This window comes from Astyanax mexicanus, chromosome 5 (genome assembly GCF_023375975.1).
Source record: "Astyanax mexicanus isolate ESR-SI-001 chromosome 5, AstMex3_surface, whole genome shotgun sequence".
Lineage (NCBI taxonomy): Eukaryota > Metazoa > Chordata > Actinopteri > Characiformes > Acestrorhamphidae > Astyanax > Astyanax mexicanus.
The window spans coordinates 57,448,475-57,469,277 of NC_064412.1; the positions used below are offsets into that span (position 1 = coordinate 57,448,475).

Genomic DNA, 20,803 nt, shown 5'->3' on the forward strand with positions numbered 1-20,803 from the left:
TTGTTTACAGTATATTCTTGTGAAAAAAGTATATTACATTGTGAAAAGCAGGGCCTGAATGGGATGTAACGCAGCTGTCTATGGGGCGTGGCTATGTTAATTAGATGTTTAGTTCAGAGACATCACCATGATGTAGTTTCATAGCGGTTTTATCCACCTGGCTGGGTTTTACATTATGTGTATATAAGTGATTTCACTCTCCGAGCACATCTCTGTGCTGTAAGTGAGCAGTAGTCCAGTTAATGAAACGCTTTTGAAAAAGAATATGCTGTTTAAAACTGTATGTTGTTTACAGCGTGACTCAAAGTTATTGGACAACCACAAAATTTTGCCATAAAATTGGACAATAAATGCTGTGGAATGGATCATTTTTCACTTAAAAAGCAACAGGGTTACATTGTGAATTATACAGCTATACCATGAGCCTATATACACTTTCACCGTTATTTTAACAGTAACTCCTCTTTATTAGTACATTTTCAAACTGTTGTTTTACAAGTGTTAATATACCTTACCGTGAAGCCATATACAAGATCACTGTATTTTTTACGGTGAAAAAATGGCAACCACAGCTGCCAGTTTTTCACCGTAAATTTGACAAGATTTTGATGGTGCTTTTGGTTCGCAAAAAATAAAATAAAATAAATACAATAATTGATAATTAATATTATTAGAGGTTTAATGGTTCAACTCTTTCTCAGTTTGGTTTGGAGCTCAGTGTCTGGGATATATACAATTTCCATTTTTATACAATTATTTGTACTTTCAATAAAAAAGTTTTTAGAAAAATGTGTTTTGAGGAGGGGGGTGGGGGTAGTGCACTATAGGACTCTGTGGGCGTGGCCTAAGCTTTTGTTCTTAATTTCTTTACTTAATTTCTCCTTACATTACTTTTACTTTTATACTTAAGGTAGTTGAAACCAGAACTTTTTAAAACACTTTTACTTAAAGAGTAAAAATCTTGAGTTGATTCTTCAACTATGATATTCCATCTTTCCTCAATAAAGTATATCGGGGCTACTGGATAATCATTCGGGGCTAAGGCCCAAGAAGCCCAGGCCAGGGGATGCCCCTGTAGAGCAGCAGTATAGTCACACAGATTGGGAATTGAACCCCAGTCTCCCACATGATGTGTTAGCTCACTGGCATGCGGTGGTGTTATCCACTGTGCCACACTAATCACAGTAGATAATGCCTGAATTCCAATATTTTTGGGACAATGTATAATTAGAAAATTGGTTATTATGACAGGCTAAGAGTATACACATGTATTCATATGTGGAAATCTGATATCTAACTTTTACTTTTATGATGAATGATTAGTGTAGTTCAGTATATAGGGAGTATGGAGGTATTTGAGATTCAGCCATATGCATGCATGCACTGTGATGTCAGTGTTTTTATAAAACTCAGTTTTTTCTCTGCCCATTTAAAAGCACTTTATGACACCAGAGAGAACCTATAACCTTAAATTAGTAAGAGTTAATGTGTTTAAGTGGCTGTAGAGCTGTAGAGCTGTGGTATATGGAGGTATATGGAGGTATTTGGAGGTGTATGGAGGTGTATGGAGGTATATATGGAGGCACTGGCGTGTAGATATATTAGTAGACATATATGACCCTCAGGAGGGGGGCGTGTCTGGGGCTGTTGGGAGCACCTGGCCCGTAAAATTGCCTCATATTCTTTAGACTATTATTTGAGGGGAGCCGTCATCACCCAACGACTCCCTCGAGAAGACTGGCTGTAATATTACAGACCCTCCATCATATTTAACAACTTTCATAATAAACAAGACTGATGCAACTGAGTAAACACACACTCACAACCACGGTGAACTACAAAGCCCTGATTGTGTATTTAACACTATTTGCTGAGTACAGAATGAGATCATGACCTTCTCACCTTTAATCAGATCAGGGTTTCTGTGATCACAAATAATTCTAATTAAAAGTCATTAGCTTCAGCATCTAAACTGTAGAATTAGTGTATTTTTACAGCTGTTTTATCAGTGAGTTTTAATACTTATAGAGTGTAGCTCTGATCGTTTTGTATCCTTTGTTTCTTCACACAAACATCTAATCCCAAATCCTGATAAACGTTCACTTCTATACCATCCTTCTCACTTAATTTCTACTGCCTTTTACTTGCTCCCCCTCTCTCTTTCTCTTTTCTAAATTCTTGCTCCTCATTGGGCCTCATTAAACCCCACTTTTTTACTAATCTGAATCTGATGTTTACTAATGTTTTCTCATCAGGAATTTGTTTTAAGAACTAAGAACAGAATGTAGGAACTCTCCAGACCAATGGTATACGCACACACAAAGTCATATTTTAAGTAATGTAATATTTTTAGTGTAATGTATTGGCCTCAAGTAAGTAGCCTATAAACTATAACATGTTTTTTTAACTCACAATTGTGGTTGATAAAATCATTTCTATGCTTTTTTGAAGAAAAAAAACAAAACTGGCTCATGATTTCAATTAAAAAGAGATGGGATTCACCATTCTTACTGTAAGAACATAGGCATATATTTTTTTTCTTAGGAAGTTTCTCAGAAACAAATTTATAAAAATTCTTAAGAAGATCTTGGTGAATGAGGCCCATTGTTCTCTTTCTTATTTTTCTATTGTTCTTTCGACTCTTACTCTTCCACTTGTCTCTTCTTCTCATTGTCTCTCTTTATACTCATATTGTCCTTCTTTCTACACTTTTTAACTGTAATCTAAACTTCTAAACTTTCTTACTGTAATCTCTCTAGCTTTACTAACAGCTCAAGCTCTCTCTGCTGTTAACTTTTTTCTTTTTTCTCTTGTTTCTTGCTCTTTGTCTTCTTTTTTATTCTCTTTCTCTCTCTCTTACTCTCTCTCTTTCTCTTTCTCTCTTTTAATACTCAGTTTGAAAAATGTTTCTGTGATCCAAGTACAGGCCAGCCAAGTGCATTCTGCATGTGTGTGTGTATTCAGTGTGTGTGTGTGTGTGATTAATGTTTATACTCCTCCTTCACGTCTCGGCTCTTAATCTCTTTTTAAAGTGTTTTAAACGCTCTGAGGTTGAGTGTTTCTTCAGCACACGCTACTGTTACATTACCGCTGTGCTAATGCTGCGCTAATGCTGCGCTAATGCTGCGCTAATGCTGCGCTAATGCTGTGCTAATGAACTCAGCCAGCGGCGGCTGATTGATGATCCGTCCTGTTTTACAGCTCAGATGATCTGTACTAACTAATATTACATCATCACTTCAACTCTAATCTACTGTTCAACTTTTTAAAAGGGAGATTCTACCAAAATACCTGCCTATAGTTCACTGTAGACAAAGAGGATTCTGCATAGCACTGACAAAGAGGATCTTTTTTCTTTACTCTTTACCATTAGAAGGCTTTTCTTGCATATAAAGAACTATTCATGCATTCAGATGCATTGTCCTATATAGAACCACTGCTCTTCAAATAACTCAGAACTACCATTTTATTGGTCTAAAGACTAAGAAGACTAGAAGTTTTCTTTGCACTGGTGGTAAATAAACCAGGTAAATATACAACCCTGAATACATGAAATCAAATAGAGACACTATCCTATTTACTATCCAAACCCACCAGTAAACATACACATATAGTTTTTATGATATTAAAATAGGGACAACTTGCAAACACATCAATACATAGCTAATCGATATATCTATCTCTATGTTCTAGCATGTATCCATCCACAAATGTACTGATAACTGATTAAAAAAAGACCATAAAGTGTCTCTAAACTGTGGTACAATAGAGCCTCATGCATCGGCATTAGAAGAACTTTCTGTTTAGAAGCTTTTTCTGTTATAAACAGTTCTGAAGTCTAACACCAAACCCACTCTAAATTATTATATTCTGCAGCAGATTTAAAAACTTTAATGTGTGAGAGAGAGAGAGAGAGAGAAAGAGAAGGATGTCCTGAGAGACTGAAAGAGAGGGAGGCAGAATTAATTCAATACTGACTCTCTCTGCATTCTCTCTCCTCACCCCGTCCTCCTGTGAGCCGTAAGACCTGGAGAACTCTATCAATCATACGAGAGAGCGAGAGAGAGAGAGAGAGGGAGGGAGACAGAGAAAGAAAGAAAAAGGAGAGAATGAAAGTGTGTGTTTGAGAGAGAGAAAATATGTCATATGGAACCACATTTGTCTCTAAATAATTACTTTCAACCGTTTAAATATATTAAATATTTCTGTTCGTCTGGGGATGAGCAGTGTGAGCAAATGAAAAATGAATTCTGTGAGAAGTTTCTACACTAGTGAATTAAGAGCATAAGTACACTACATGCATTTTGCATTGCGTTTCGAGCCCTGCAAGGTGTACTTTTCCCGTCGTTATGATAGCAAAGACACATGGACATGCCCTATATCAAGCTGTTCTGTGCACAGTTAATGACTTATCTATAGATCACTAAAATAGGGCCCTAAGTGATCTAGAAAAACGCCTGTATAATTGTACTCTGATAGAAAATTGTAATTTCAGCAAACTCTCACCAGCAGTTTAAGCTGTTTTGCAAGGTCAACATTACACAGCGCTTTTCCTCATTCAGAGATTTGTCTCTCCTGGCTGGACGCTCCACATTCTGCGTTTTTTAGCCCATTAGCCCCCCGTGAAAATGATCAATGTGCTGCCTTGTTCTTCCCAGGAATATTCACCCTTTTCAGCGGTGCTGTTATCAATAATTGTCAACACTCACACCACATTCGATTATGCCACGAGGTTGTAATGCGAGGAATTTGCCAATTTCCCTCCTTTTTCTTCTTCTTCTTCTTCTTCTTCTTTGTTGGATTTCACAGCAAACATGCGGCTTTAAATCACAGCTAACAAATCAGCGAACCCCCCCTTCCTCTCTCTCTTTTTTAATACTCTGCCAAAAAACAAGGGGAAAAAACATTTTCTTACATCGGCCCCTCGTGCTGGACATGATCCCTGTGCTAATATTTCGCTTGGCCTGCCCTCCTACGTCTTATTGCACATCCCACCGAGAGGGTTATGCTCCCGGGGTGGACGCTAGCATCACATCCAGCTTCAGGTTATCTTTAGTCCATCAGAGGTTGTTTATTTAGCCTCTTTCACACAATCCGACCGGCCAAGTCCAAACACACCAGAGCTGAGCTCCTCACCATACGCTCAGCGAGGAAACACCAGCGTGGGTTTATTAGGACCGTGTGTGTGTGCGTGTGTGTGTGTGTGTGTGTGTGTGTGTGTGTGTGTGAGTGAGATGCTCGTCTGAAGCGCTACAAACAACGCACGGCATGTTCACAGCCTGTCTCCTCACCATCAGCATCAGTGTACAGATTTAATTTAATACAGTTTATTGATGTCCTCTTCTCTCACGATCCTGTCATGAGCTTTTTTATCATCACACATTGAGCATTTAAGGAATTTACTGTTTTCCTGTCTGGAAACACTGACATGTGTGAAACATTTAGCATAATAACTGAATAAACAGAACATAATACTAAACAACACATGCAAACACAGTAAAACAGTTTCTGCTCTTTTATTAGAGTTAGATTATGATTTCTAGGATTTCCCATACTTGCCCTACAGTTCAGTTTCTGTGCTTTTAATTGGGTTAGATTGTGATGTAGTTTCCTAAATTTCCATATAGTCCAATTTCTGCTCTTTAAATTATGTTTGATTCTTATAAAGCACTCAAGCTGTCACTGTAAAACAACTATTTCTTTTAATTGAGTTAGATTGTGATACATTACCCATAATTTCACTCTAATATATATTGTATATATTTATATGATATTGATCTGTGTTATTACCATACCTCTGTTCTGATTGGCTGCATTGCCATGTGACTTTTTTCAAAAAAGCATTCTAGGGATGGTACTGTCACTGAAAAGGATTATATTATATGTAATGTGTATTGTGATGATTTTTATGGCGTCAGCAGTGAATTGAATATATTTACTTAACTACACTTAACTTGTGATTAATAGGGCATAGTTGCTTTTGCCTGGTATGTAATTAGAGCTGTGATTGTTTTTGAATAATGATTTTAAATAAAAATAATTCAGATTTTACTATAAGAAAATTGATCAAATATTCTGCTATGTCTTACTAACCTCTATATGTAATATATGTGTAATTACATTGTACAACTTGTACAACTGTAATTAGTCTGTATCAATAAATATTTTACCAGTAGTTACACTGTTATTACATCACAATCACCTAGAATAAACAGAATATTTGTTTGCAAGATGTTTATAAATGATGATTTCTATTGCATTTTGGATGATATATGAAGTCTAAAGTTAATTAAACGACTTGTTTTAGAAATATAAGTAAATATAAGAATGTTTATCTGTGTCTCCGGATCCAGACGGCCACACCGTGTCTCAGTCTCAGTGTTTACATCACCAGCTTCACATTGACTTACTGACATTAGTAAATCTACCCACCCAGCGTGTTTCTTTAGTAATCTGGACTGTGGATCGGGGGGTCCAAACCATTCTAAACACAGATGGTTGGAGCTAATTGCAGCTCTGCTTCAGGCTGCTGTAAATCACACTGCCGCAGCCGGAGGGAGCGAGAGGGACGGGCTTATGAGAGGCTTGTTTTGCGTGTGGAGAGAAATTGAGGCTTTATTCTTTCTGTGTGATTTGAGGTAAACCCTCACATTTCAGACTCACATCATGTTCTGTGTTTGTGTCTGTGTGTGGTACAGTTTACCAACCTGCCCCTTTTCCCATTTATACAACACTAACAGCTTCTTCTATACTTTATTTACTACATTACATGTTGAAAGTCTTATTTTACTATTTATAGGTTTGTGTTTGAGTAAAATGAACATTTACATGTTTTATTCTATAAACTACAGACAACATATTTGAGATTTCAGACCTCAAATAATGCAAAGAAAGCAAGTTCATATTCATAACCAAGTTTTAAGAATTCAGAAATCAATATTTGGTGGAATAATCCTGGTGGTTTTTAATCACAGTTTTATTTTTCATGCATCTTGGCATCATGTTCTCCTCCACCAGTGTTACACACTGCTTTTGGATAACTTTATGCTGCTTTACTCCTGGTGTAAAAATTCAAGCAGTTCAGTTTGGTGGTTTGATGGTTTGTGATCATCCATCTTCCTCTTGATTATATTCCAGAGGATTTTAATTTGGTAAAATCAAAGAAACTCATCATTTTTAAGTGCTTTCTTGGCAGAAAATATCTTTATGAACTGATCTAGGATAAGTGGCTGACGATGAATGAATGAATGGATGAATGGATAGATTGATAAATGGAATATATTTCCATGTATTGTATTTTGTCTGAAATGAAGAATTAGCTTTATAAACCATTGTTTCCCTTTGTATTGTATTTTCTTTAACTCTAAATGTCCTCACATGTTCTCCAGTAGTCGATGCACTGATAGATCTCCATAAAATAAAGCTGTATTAAGCAGACAGGGCTCAGATGAACTCTGTAGAGTCAGTATAATGCAAAATGTAATTTTATTGTTAATAGTGAAACCTGTTGTCGTCTGATTACCCCCTCTACATGCATTTCTAACAGAACGTCCCCTGAGCTCCTCTTCTTCCTCTTGTAGGAAACAGAAGATGAATTATTACTCTGGAGAGAGAGAGAGAGAGAGAGAGAGATGGAGAGTCACTCCTGTGTTCTTCATTAAAACCTGTCCCTCTCCTCCTTTCATCTGTCCTGTTTTTCTCTCTCTCTATCCTGTGTGCCACATGGACTCTCCTACAAATGTTAAAGACATAAACAGGATCTGCAGATGCCGACAGAAACATCTGGCTGATGCACCTTCTGTTCAGAACCATCCAGACACCCCTGATAACGCAGTAACACAGTAATGCAATAATTAGAAATGCAGTAACTTTCTGTGCAGTCTATATAGAAAATCAATGGCTAAATAAAACATGATGCTCTGGAGTCTATAAGGTCACTAAGGTAACTTTTCCCAGTCCTGACCATATACCCTACAGAGGTTTGATCAAAAGTAATCAAAAGTGATCGAAAGCTCCTTCAAAAATTGTTCTCCTTAATCAGATTTGTTTTTCATGGATCAGATCTGGATCAGACTCCACAAAGCCATGGAAAAAAAACAGATCTAAGCCATATTTGAGTCACTTCAGTCTGGTAATGTTTACACTTGCATGCAAAAGAGAACAAAGCTGTAAAATGTAAAATTTACAGAAGCTATCAATTAGTTCCAGTGACTGTCAGCTGGAGAGTCCAGCTCTTTGTAAAAAAGGCCGTATTTTTCAGCAGTGCCCACTTCTTTGGTTTGCATTTCCTTGTATTCTTTAAAGTTTATTTTTAAGCTGTTTGTTTGCAAATTTGTTTTTAACAAACTATATGTGCACTTTAAAAGCTCTCAGTTCCTCGTTTTAAATGTGAGGGCTCTCAGAATTCTACCAATGAAGTGTGGAGTTAAATAATAAATATAGATTTCTTTGCATGAGGAACTCTATGCCCCTATCACTCGCATTGTGAGCCAGTTGGGAGCATCGGCTAAAATGGATATATTTGGGAATGCTGGGGAAGAATGGATGTGGGATATTCAACAAATGTTCATACTTGTTATCATGTTTCACTACAACACAAGTCCATTTCACACCGGACTTCTCCTTTAAGCTTAGAAAATTGATAGCTACTTTAGCCTCCTAGCTTCAGTGCTAAAACATGCCTCGGCTAATCGGCTACATATGCTAGAAATTCCAGTAGGGAAAACTAGAATTATATATTTTTGGCCAAACTATCGCTTTTATTTAAAGGAGATGTGTGGAGAAAAACGAATGCTCAGAAAATACAGGTTTTGATGACATTAAATAAACAAATAAATAAAAAGATAGATCATGGCATTGTAAGGACACGAAGAGCAGCAGGAATAAGTGCATGCACATGTGTCTCTGTCTTTGTTTGTGTGTGTGTTTATGTGTGTGTGTGTGTACTGTATTTGTGTGTGTATATACACATAACAGAGGGTTCATTGTGCTTGTTTAGGAGGATAGTGATTGGATCCAGACGTGCTTCAGTAGAAAAGAGTAAAAATGGAGGGAATGAATCTTGCTTATTCTCTCTCTCCTAATATACCCACTCTATCGGCATGTACCTTTTAGAGGTGAATAATTACTATATATATAAATGTATGTATATACAGCTCTGAAAAAAATAAGAGAGCATTTAAAAATGATGATTTTATTTTATTTTATCAAATTGAAAAGCTCTGGAATATAATCAAGAGGAAGATGGATGATCACAAACCATCAAACCACCAAACTGAACTGCTTGAATTTTTGCACCAGGAGTAAAGCAGCATAAAGTTATCCAAAAGCAGTGTGTAAGACTGGTGGAGGAGAACATGATGCCAAGATGCATGAAAACTACTGTGATTAAAAACCAACCAGGGTTATTCCACCAAATATTGATTATTTCTGAACTCTTAAAACTTTATGAATATGAACTTGTTTTCTTTGCATTATTTGAGGTCTGAAAGCTCTGCATCTTTTTTTTTTATTTCAGCCATTTCTCATTTTCTGTAAATAAATGCTCTAAATGAGAATATTTTTATTTGGAATTTGGGGGAAATGTTGTCCGTAGTTTTTGCCAAACTCAAGCAGTAGAGACAGTTACTCCATGTTTGGCCATGTAGTGTGGATGGGTTTGGATGTATATAACGTGAATGAATAGATGTGTATGGCTTTTCATGTATATGGGGATGGATAGATAGATATGTTGCCGAGATAGCGATGAACGTCTGACTGTTGGCGTCTGTCTAGGTTGTATTCAGTTAGTGGAGCTCCTGTGTTTTCTCCAGAAATTTAACTGATATTATGGAATACAATAGATTTATTCAGAAGCACAGACACAGGGTGTGAAAACAGACTGTTGGTGGGGTGTAAGATAGTTCTGCATCATCCAGGAATCTTAAATATTTAATGAAATGTCTATAGAGGAAAACAGCTGAACAGTTAAAGTGTTATATGTGTGTGTTTTAGGTGGAGAGGGGATGTCGGTGAAGTTGCGATTCGATTGTCCATCAGAAGGTGGCATGGTGCAGAGGAGTCGCTCCTTCACTGGAGTCAACACACTGAGCAGCCGACGCAGGTGAGTGTGTGTGTGAGTGTGTGTGTGTGTGTGTAAATAAAGATGTGCTCAGATGATTTTCACATACACTGAAAAAAATGATGCATAAAATTTACTTTTATTTTTTTTTAAATTTTGCTTTTTTTTTAAGTAAATTTAATTACTGGACTTCAGTCAATCCTTTCTTTTAGTAAACTTTATTTAATTTCTGCATACAATATTACCTAATTACAATTACTCAGTTTATACAATATTATTATATATAATTTTAGATAAAACACTTATTCAAATATTTACATAATCTCAAAGATTTATTTTGTGAACAGACCAAGTCTCACTGTTTCAACACACAGATGGCATGTTTAGTATACTTATAAAAATACTGTATTACATGCCATCCATGTGTTGAGACAGCGTAATATGTGTTTTAACTAAAAATATTAAAATTTTAGAATTTTAATTATATTATGTATCATGAATTATTTGAGTAATATTGTATAAATGAAGTAATTGTAATTATGTAATATTGTATGCAGAAATTAAGTAAAGTTTACTAAAATAAAGAACTGATTCAGCAATTTTCACATGTGCCAGTAGGATCTTTGATATTTTTCCTCAAGTTTGGTTCTGAAGCCCTCAGACAGAAACGCAAAGCAAAGATCGAGTCAAATTCTCTCCTTTTTTTCATATTATAAAATTCTTTAACTTATTTACTTGCTGGCAGCTACTTTTGTAGAGTTAAAGTTGTATTTTTTTATTAGACTGTATGAAATGATAATTGACTGGAGGTATAGAGGTTTATTTTTACTAGAGTTTGCGTGTCTGTAAAGTTCCTCAGAGAGACGCGGTGAACCAGAGCATCAATAACATCACCCTCATCACTGAGAGTCTGAATATAAATGTGTGAGAGTCAGTGTCGTCCGCTGACCCCCAGAGTCCAGCTCAGGAATGTATTTCCTGCAGAGAAGAGATTATTTATGTAGAGGAGCTGCTGAGATCCTCACTCCTCACAGACCCAGCTGATCCATAAAGTTCAGAGAAAAACACAGCAAATAACTAAATATAAACTCTTCTCTTCTCTTTACTGTTCTCTTTACTCTTCTCTTCCCTTCTCTTCTCTTCTCTTCTCTTCTCTTCTCTTCTCTTCTCTTTACTGTTCTCTTTACTCTTCTCTTCCCTTCTCTTCTCTTCTCTTCTCTTCTCTTCTCTTCTCTTTACTGTTCTCTTTACTCTTCTCTTCCCTTCTCTTCTCTTCTCTTCTCTTCTCTTTACTGTTCTCTTTACTCTTCTCTTCCCTTCTCTTCTCTTCTCTTCTCTTCTCTTCTCTTCTCTTCTCTTTACTGTTCTCTTTACTCTTCTCTTCCCTTCTCTTCTCTTCTCTTCTCTTCTCTTTACTGTTCTCTTTACTCTTCTCTTCCCTCCTCTTCTCTTCTCTTCTCTTTACTGTTCTCTTTACTCTTCTCTTCCCTCCTCTTCCCTTCTCTTCTCTTCTCTTTTCTACTCTTCTCTTCTCTTCCCTTCTCTTCTCTTCCCTTCTCTTCTCCTCTCTTTTCTTCTCTTCGCTTCTCTTCTCTTCTATTCATTTCTCTTCTCTTCTATACTCTTCTCTTTTCTTCTCTTGTCTTCTCTTCTATTCATTTCTCTTCTCTTCTCTTCTCTCCTGTTTTCTTCTCTATGCTCTTCTCTTATCTTCTCATATCTTCTCTTCCCTTAACTTCTCTTTTCTTCTTTTCTTTTCTCTTCTCTTTTCTTCTCTATGCTCTTCTCTTTTCTACTCTTCTCTACTCTTCTCTTCTCTTTTCTTCTCTACACTCTTCTCTTATCTTCTTATTCCTATACTCTTCTGTTCTCTACACCCTTCTATTCTCTCATTTCTCTTCTCTTCTCCTTTGTTCTAATCTCTTCTTTCCTCTTATTTTCTCTTTCATTCTTTTTTGTCTCATATGTTCTCTTCCTTTCTCTTCTTAGTTCTTATTTCTTCTCCTCTCCTCTCTCTCCTCTTCTTTCCTTTTCTATTATCTTTTGCTTTAATAATTTTCTACTATTCTCTTTCTTTTTCTCTTATCTTTTATCTTCTCCTCTGTATTCTTCTCTTTTCACACTTCTCTTTCTTCTTATCTTCTATTCTTCTTTGTTCTCTTTGTGATTTTTTTATCTTCTCATTTTTACAGACTGTCTTCAGCTCGTGGGTCTCTGCGCACCAAAGCAGGAAAATCTCCCAGAATCCCCTCTTCTGCTCGGATGGTTGGAGGTTGGGGGCAGCAGCCGGAGCAGGTGGACAGAATCTTCCAGGCTTTACGGAAAGGGCTGAAGTATGTCTCCATCAGATCCATTATATACAGTCTAATACTATGTCTTTTTTTGCAAATCTGGTTTTGATAGTGACATCGGTCTGTAATGTTTACTTACAGCACCTTAATAAACCATAAACCAACCAAGACAGGAAATACATCCATGTCATTTGCAGTAATTCAGTCTAAAGTACAGGTTACTTTAAGTAATAAATACTGTAATTGTTCTATATTATATTTACCTCCATCTGTTCTGATGTGTTCTAAAGTTTTTACAGTAAAAGTACTGTAACTGACCATATTAATAGATAATATTAACCCTTCGCTCTTAGGGAATATCTAGAAGGCCATCAGACGGAGCTAGACTTCCTCTCATCCCAGCAGAGAGATACTAAGAGAAACTCCAGGCTGGTACGTCCTTCACTTTCACTTTAATGAGTTTTATTGCAGTGATTATCATTTTATTAAGTGTACAGTAGCTCTAACACTATAGATATCATCTCTGTGTAGTTTAATAATCAGTGTATAATAGAGCTCTTTTCTGTATTGTAGGGTTTTTTCTACGACTTGGAGAAAGTAAGTTTGACTTTGATTCAGTTATAATACAGTTAAATACAGTGGAGATTGTATAAATAATATTGATTGTTTGAATCCAGTGAGTTAATCAGTTTCTTATTTCCCAAAACAGGAGATAAGAGCTTTGGAAAGATACATCCGACGACTGGAGTTTCATATTAGTAAGGTAAAGCTTATTGCTATCTTAAACCCTGACAACAGTCTATTTTCACTCCTATATTCCTCCTGCCTGGTTTAAACAGCAGTAGAGCTTCTGAATATATCTACACTGATGGGCGTGGTGTTCTGGAAATGAGGTGTGTTCAGGTACATTTCTGGAGTTTTATCTTGTTTATCTTGGTAACAGAAAACACAGGAGCTCCACTGACTGAATACAACCTAGACAGACGCCAACAGTCAGACGTTCATTGCTATCTTGGCAACACCCAACTTTTACATCAACAATAAACAGAATAGTAAATAAAATAACATTGCTGTTCCCGTAAATGAGCTGCTGGAGCTCCTTCACAGCGTCAACCAGCAGCTCAGTTTCCTCTGCTGAGAAGAGTTTGTTGAACACGTCCAGGTAGCTGCACCGTTAAAATAGCAATCCGCCAAAGTCAGAGCTCACCTGGTTCTACTCTTAAAGGGAATGATGAACAAGTGACACTCTGATTTATTGGTTTATTATTTCACATTACGCCCAAAATTATTTCAGAACCACACCCATGATTAATTAAGAGAATTAGCACATGACTTTTGCACTGTGTTTCAAGCTGCACAAGGTGTACTTTTCCTGTCATTACGATAGCAAAGACATGCTAACACCCTCTTTTTTTTGGTGGTTTCAGGTTGAAGAGTTATACGAGACATATTGTATCCAATGGCGATTGTGTCAGGGAGCCGTCAACATGAAGCATGCCTTCTCCCTCTCTCCATCCTCACGAGCTTCCAGAGAGAGTCTACTGGAGCTCAGCCGCAACCACAGACACAGCATGGAGGTACACACACACACACACACACACACACACACACTGAAGCCTCTGCAGTCTATCTCTGTGCTGGGTGGATTACAGTAGCAGCAGGATCAACCCCACATTTTTTAAAGGTGGAGCAAACCTAGTATTTTGGGTATTTTGCACCAGTCAAAAGTTTGGACACACCTTTAGTTTAGTTTTTTTTTTATTAATATTTTTGAATGTTCGGCATTTTAAATGAATACGTCATTAAATACATATTTAGTAAAAAAGTGTTAAACAAACCAGAACATGTTTTATACTATTTATAATGTAGCCACAGTCACCTGGAATTCAGGCTTTCAGTTAACAGCTGTGCTGAACTCATCAAGAGTTAATTACTTGAATTTCTTGTCTCTTAATAAAGTGTTTGAGAGCATCAGTTAAAGTAAAGTAGTGAAGAGGTAGAGTTACAGGTATACAGTGAATAGTGAATATTTGAGTAATGTTCGAATCCAGATTATGAGAAGAACAAACTACTCAACTAGATAAAGATAAAAAATATAATTTAAGAAAGAAGAAATGAGGTCAGTCAATTCAAAACAGAAGAATTTCAAGAACACGAGAAAGCATACTTAAGCGCAGTCATGCAAGAAAGATCATCAAAAACATTATGATGATGAAACTGGCACTCATCAGGACGGCCCCAGGAAAGGAACAGCAAGAATTGCACAGAAGCCACAAGTTAAAAGCTCTATTTTGGTTCCTTCATAATCTGATAGATCACTTTACTATTCATTTACTATGTAGGAAATAGTAGGAAAAATACAAAATAAAAGTAGTGCTGTATATTTTATTTGAAGAAATACATGATTTTTTTTATCCTGTATGTGGACTATAGTTATCTGTTTGACAGTGTGTGTTTGAATGAATTAAAGAGCTGCTCAGCTTTAAATAGTTTCACAGTTACAGTTTATATTCTGGTTCAGAGCTTAACAGTAACAGAGAGAAAGATAAACTGTTTTATTATCCGTTTTTTAAACGTTAAAATATCATCAGGTTACGCTGAGCTGCTGCAGATGCTAACACAGCCGTTAAGGTTTCAGGTCATTTAAGGGCAAAATCATTCATTTAAACACATGCAAAGAAAAATAAACTCCAGCAGAGGCTTGTGTACGCAGTCAGACACAGACATGTGTTTGCCAGGTTGAACATCTCATTGGCCTTATTGGATATTTTAGAGCTCGGGCGCTAAGTTGTTGGGCTGTCTAAAGCGCTGCCACTATGATTAGGACATCGCTAGTTCGAATCCCGGTCATGCAGCTTGCCATCAGCTGCCAGAGCCCTGAAAGAGCATAATTGTAGAGGCTTGCTCTCTCTGGGTGGGTACAGTACAGTAGATGGCACTTTTTCTTTCCCCTCATCCCTCCTAGGGTGATGTGGATCAGCACAAGGCTGCATCTGTGAGCTGATGTATCAGAACCGAGTTGTTTTTATTTATTTGACACTTTTTTCAAAATAGTTTTTTAAAACTATTTGGGTTTTTATACACAAACATATTTTTTAAAACTTACAACCTTCTGTCACTTATTTGCAGTTGTTTAAGTTGATTCGCTTGTTTGAAACGTGTAATTTAACCAATCTTTCCAGCTTTTTAGTAAATGAAATTGAACAGTATATTTAATCGTTGGTGGTGTGTACAGGATATGTGTGCGATGGAGGGCGAGCTGGAGATTCTTCTGGGTGAACTCCAGATTAAAATGAAAGGTACAAATCACTTTATCCTCACTTGCGGTTTATATAAATATGAATAAATCACTTTTCCTGGTTGAGTTTGTGGTTGTGTCTCTGTGCTGCAGGGCTGATCGGCTTCGCTCGGCTGTGCCCGGGGGATCAGTATGAGGTAAGTGAGCTGCAGGCTGTGTAGAAGCTCTGCTTCTGTCTCACTTTCAGCTTTTTCTTCACAGAATAATGGAAATTGTGCTGGGAAGCAGCAGCAGCTTCAGCTGTTTGAGAGAGAGGAATGCAGTTGGGGCTTTTTTATGCCAAAAAGAATCTCTGAAAAAAGGATTTTTCATGAATATTTGGATTAAACTGTTCGTCTATGGCCAGTTTTCCAATGACCTCACCCTCCCGGTGGACTGAGATTATGGGACCCAGCAGGCAGCACAGATACTGTACTCTATATGCGGTGATCTGCAGAACACCTGCACATGCCGAAATTATAACTTCTTGCAATTTAAAAAAAAAATCAATCAACCAATCAATTAATCAATCAACCAATCAACCAACCAATCAATCAATCAACCAACAACCAGCCAACCAACCAACCAACCAACCAACCAACAATTAATCAATTAATCAATCAATCAATAAACCAATCAACCAATCAACCAACCAATCAGTTAATCAACATTTAAATTCACTCTGGAATACATTGAGGGTAACCCCATTTTTATGCAGCCAATCATTTAAAACTTAAATAATAAATATTTAAAATAATCCATTTAATAAATAAGTTATAAAATTAAAATTGTTCATCAGGTAGGCTAAAGAAACAATCAAACAATTAAATGACAAAAGCATTAGTTTAAATCAATTAAATAAAAATATGAGAAATAAACTAAACAGTAGAAATAAAATAAGTAAAATTAAATTGATTGAGCTTCATTTGTTCTTAAAGTTCTGTTCTTGTTCTTAAAGAGGTACTACCCTGAAAAATGTAAAATATAAAATATTTCTGGTTTATTTAACACTTTTTGGGTGTGTTTTTCTTCCTAGTTTGGATGAGTTTAGTGTCTTTCTCTCTCTCTCTCTGTCTCTCTCTCTCTCTCTGTCTCTCTCTCTCTCTCTCTCTCTCTCTCTCTCTCTGTCTCTCTCTTTCTCTGTCTCTCTCTCTCTGTACGTAGGTGTTAATCCGGTTGGGCCGCCAGAGGTGGAGAATCAGGGGGCGGATCCAAACTGATGACAGACAGCTGTGGGATGAAGAGGAGATGGCCTTCCTCCCTCACATCCACGAGAACTTCGAGATCAAGGTGAGGGACTCACACACACACACACACACCTGTTCAAACACTGCGTCCTCTCAAGGTCACCTGTAGGGGGTGATGATGACTGGTCTCGTTTGCTGAGATCAGGTTTCAGAGTGAGAGATCTGATGGAGGTCTGCAGCAGAGAGACTCGTTATAAAGAGATTTACAGTTTATATAGATTCACTGCTCGATCTGCTGATGGAAAGTAGTTAAAATTAAAGATTAAACATTTATCTTCTGCGATTTACTTAAAGAACTCAACACTGTGATCTGAAACGTGAGTGGTAACACTTTCTATAAACATCATCTATATATACAGATCTAGAAAAAAATAAGAGAGCACTTAAAAATGATGAGTTTCTTTAATTTAACCAAATTAAATATATATGGAATGGAATATAATCAAGAGGAAGATGGATGATCACAAACCATCAAACCACCAAACTGAACTGCTTGAATTTTTGCACCAGGAGTAAAGCAGCATAAAGTTATCCAAAAGCAGTGTGTAAGACTGGTGGAGGAGGAGAACATGATGCCAAGATGCATGAAAAAAAAATGTGATTAAAAACCAACCAGGGTTATTCCACCAAATATTGATTATTTCTGAACTCTTAAAACTTTATTAATATGAACTTGTTTTCTTTGCATTATTTGAGGTCCATTTTTCATTTTCTGCAAAATAGATTCCCTAAATGAGACTATTTTTATTTGGAATTTGGGAATTTCTTTTTGGTCATAATGCATAATTTTGCTTTCTTGTTATTGAAGTATAACATGTTATAAACACTGTTATCATTCATAATGCATAATAAACATGGCTATAATGGATTTTTATACATATTTTTATAAATATTTGTATAGCCATGTTTATAATGCCTTATAAATGCATTATAATATGTAATAAGTATGTTTATAGAGTCTTATAGAGATGACATTGATAGAAAGTGTTACCACATGAATCATCTCTGTATTTCAGCCGTTTTATTTGATTATAAATGAGGATAAAGTGCATTTATCACCCAGAACCAGGTTTCCTAGAAGCATCATAGTGTTATAATCATGTTAACTCTTTAAAATAGTAAAGAGTGATGAACAGGTTTCAGTGTGATGCTCATTTGATGATTCTGCTACAGAGCTTTTGGGAAACCAGGCCAGGTTAGTTATAGTCTGCTCCACTTTTATAGAGCTTGGCAGTTTCCTCCGTCAAACACTCGGGGTATTTTTTGTAGGGCACGCGGGGCTGAGCTTCTATGTTGGATGGAGTCCTGTATCCTAAACGCAGTAAATTTCATGTGATAAATGATATCAGTCTGAATAGTTAAGCCGCTGTTAACAATTAATAGCTTTTGGAGAAGCCGGGAGAAAGGAAATCCCACAGAAGCCGCGAGAAGAGGCCAGTAATCCACATTAAATCTGTCCAAATACAGGAATAACCAGATTGGCTGTGTTTTTGATGAGGGTTTAGGGGAATTATTCACTCAAAAATGCAAGCAGCACTAAAAGCCAGCAATTCCTATGGTCTCATATGTTTAAAACACACTTGCTGCCAATTATTTCCATTCACTCTGGCTGCTGTTCTGTTCTGCATTTCTGACCACAGTGTTCTGCCTTTAACCAACCATGATAGTTTATGATCGTGTTCATGAGCTACAGATTACAGCCTCAGTAGACTTTAAAACCTTTAATAGCCGAATAGAAAATCATACAATGTTTTTACACAAATCCTGCAACATACAGAGCTGTAAAAAAGTATATTTGCACCCTTAACAGATTTATAAATCATAATTTTATTTATTAAGGGAAGAAATCTATTCAAACCAACCTGTCTCTATAAAAAAATGCATTTGCCCCTAATCTAATACTTTTAAAGAGCCACCCTTGGTGAGCCACGTTCTCTGTGGAGGAATTTTGTTCCACTCTTCTTAAACAACGTCCTGTTTAAGATCATCCACAGCATCTCAATCAGACTTTAAATAGACCCTCCAAAACCTTCTTTTAGTTTTGTTTTTTGAGCCGTTTTAAGGGAGACCTCAAAAACTGCTGGTGTGCTTCAGGTCATTGTCCTGCTGCAGAACCCAAGTACTCCTGAGCTTGAGGTCACAAACTGATGGTTCTGGATATATTCTACTTCAGGATTTTCTGGTAGAGAACTGAAGAATTTCTGCTTCCATCAATTACAGCAAGTTATCCAGCAGCCCCAGACCATCATAACACTACCACCACCATGTTTTACATTCAGTACAATTTTCTTTTTCTAAAATGATGTGTATTATAGTTTTACGCCAGATGCAATCAGGCCTGGTTGTGGATGAAATTTAACTCAGCTATCATTTTTAAAAACTGTTTTTTTTTGTATTTATTAGTTTATATTTAGCTGATATTAAAGTTTGCTTGATAATCTGAAAAGTTTGATAAAAAAACAAACAAAAGCAACGGGGCAACATACTTATTTCAGATATATAACATTATTTTTGAACAAACTAAGTTGTATAAACAGCTGTTTCTCTGCATACTCACAGAAATACTGTTGGACACTAATATTTACATGTAAACTTAAAATAATTAAAAAATTAAACTAAATATAGTGATATATAATATGGAAATTTCCCTTGCCTTGTGCTGATCCACATCACCCTAGGAGTGATGATGAGGGGAAAGAGCACCATCTACTTTACCCACCCAGAGAAAGCAAGGACAATTGTGCTATCTCGGGGCTCCGGCAGCTGATGGCAAGCTGCATAAACGGGATTCGAACCAGCGATCTCCTGATCATAGTGGCAATGTTGTAGACTGCTAGAGCTGAGAAAAATGAACATTACTTCCTTCTAGCTGCTCACAATTCCAACAACACATGTCTCCTGTTTAATTTTTGCTCGTTCTTCCTAAATCTGAAACATCTTGTGCCCTCCTGTAGGTAACAGAAGTGAAAGGCCTGAGCTCGATCCTGGTGGGCATGGTAACGTGTAAGAGCGCTGATTTCTTCATGACGCGTCCGCAGCTGATGGTTGTTGACATTACAGAACTGGGAACCATCAAGCTACAGCTGGAAGTGGTCTGGAAGTAAGTGCAGCTGCATACCTGCATGTTATAACATTTCCACCACACTTATAACACATGTTTATTACAAACGCTGGAGGGAGACTTTTCTGCTGCTTCCTATACACTGCCTCGCCAGAAAAAAAGGATTTAATTGGAACATATACAGGCTGTAGGTGATAAAAAAAAACTTTTTCTCTGCTAAAATAACTTATTTGCACTTGGAGAAGCTGCCTGTTTTCTCTCTACTCCACTTAATAATCCCAGATTAGTAAAAGGAATCAACCCAAATTCTGCAGGTTTAAAAAAGGCGTAAAAACTAGACAAACATTACGAAACTAAAGGTTTGGAGAACATTATCTGTTTGATTTGTATTCATGAAAATGTTGATGTTAAAATTAAGTTTAGGAAAGAGACAATTTTATGGTTTTTATTCATTATATTTGTAAAGTTGCAGATTTTTAACAAAGTATTTGTGCTTCATTATTTGACGCTGCTGTTTCTTGGTTGATGTTTGGTGGTGCTGATGGTTTGGTGAGTCTCAGGGTGTATTGTCGCAGTATTGGACATGACGTGTGTTTGGTGTTTGGTGTTTGATGGTTGAGCAGTATAGCAGTGCTGAGTAACGTCTCACAGCTGGAGGAGAGGATCAGCGCAGTGAGGAATGTGTTCTGAAGCAGAATTCAGAGCCTTTATTCTGTAATTGAGTAGAAACATGCACAGAAAATCCCCAGTGTCACACACACACACACACACACACTCTACACACACACACACACACACACACACACTCTACACACACACACACACACACACACACTCTACACACACACACACACTCTCTCTACACAC

General features: G+C 36.8%; 1 protein-coding gene across 2 annotated transcripts in view; it reads left to right on the plus strand.

Moving 5' to 3' along the window:
• The window catches only part of ripor3 (RIPOR family member 3), a 42,609-nt gene that overhangs the window by 11,611 nt on the left and 10,195 nt on the right, over positions 1-20,803 (plus strand). For both annotated transcript variants that reach the window (XM_022675300.2, XM_022675298.2), the window contains exons 2-11: positions 9,994-10,102; positions 12,253-12,393; positions 12,705-12,783; positions 12,925-12,948; positions 13,061-13,114; positions 13,779-13,928; positions 15,587-15,650; positions 15,743-15,786; positions 16,793-16,918; positions 19,830-19,975. In XM_022675300.2, the coding sequence (XP_022531021.2) occupies positions 10,005-10,102; positions 12,253-12,393; positions 12,705-12,783; positions 12,925-12,948; positions 13,061-13,114; positions 13,779-13,928; positions 15,587-15,650; positions 15,743-15,786; positions 16,793-16,918; positions 19,830-19,975 (926 nt within the window). In that variant the 5' untranslated portion in view covers positions 9,994-10,004. The remainder of the gene's footprint in view (positions 1-9,993; positions 10,103-12,252; positions 12,394-12,704; positions 12,784-12,924; positions 12,949-13,060; positions 13,115-13,778; positions 13,929-15,586; positions 15,651-15,742; positions 15,787-16,792; positions 16,919-19,829; positions 19,976-20,803) is intronic.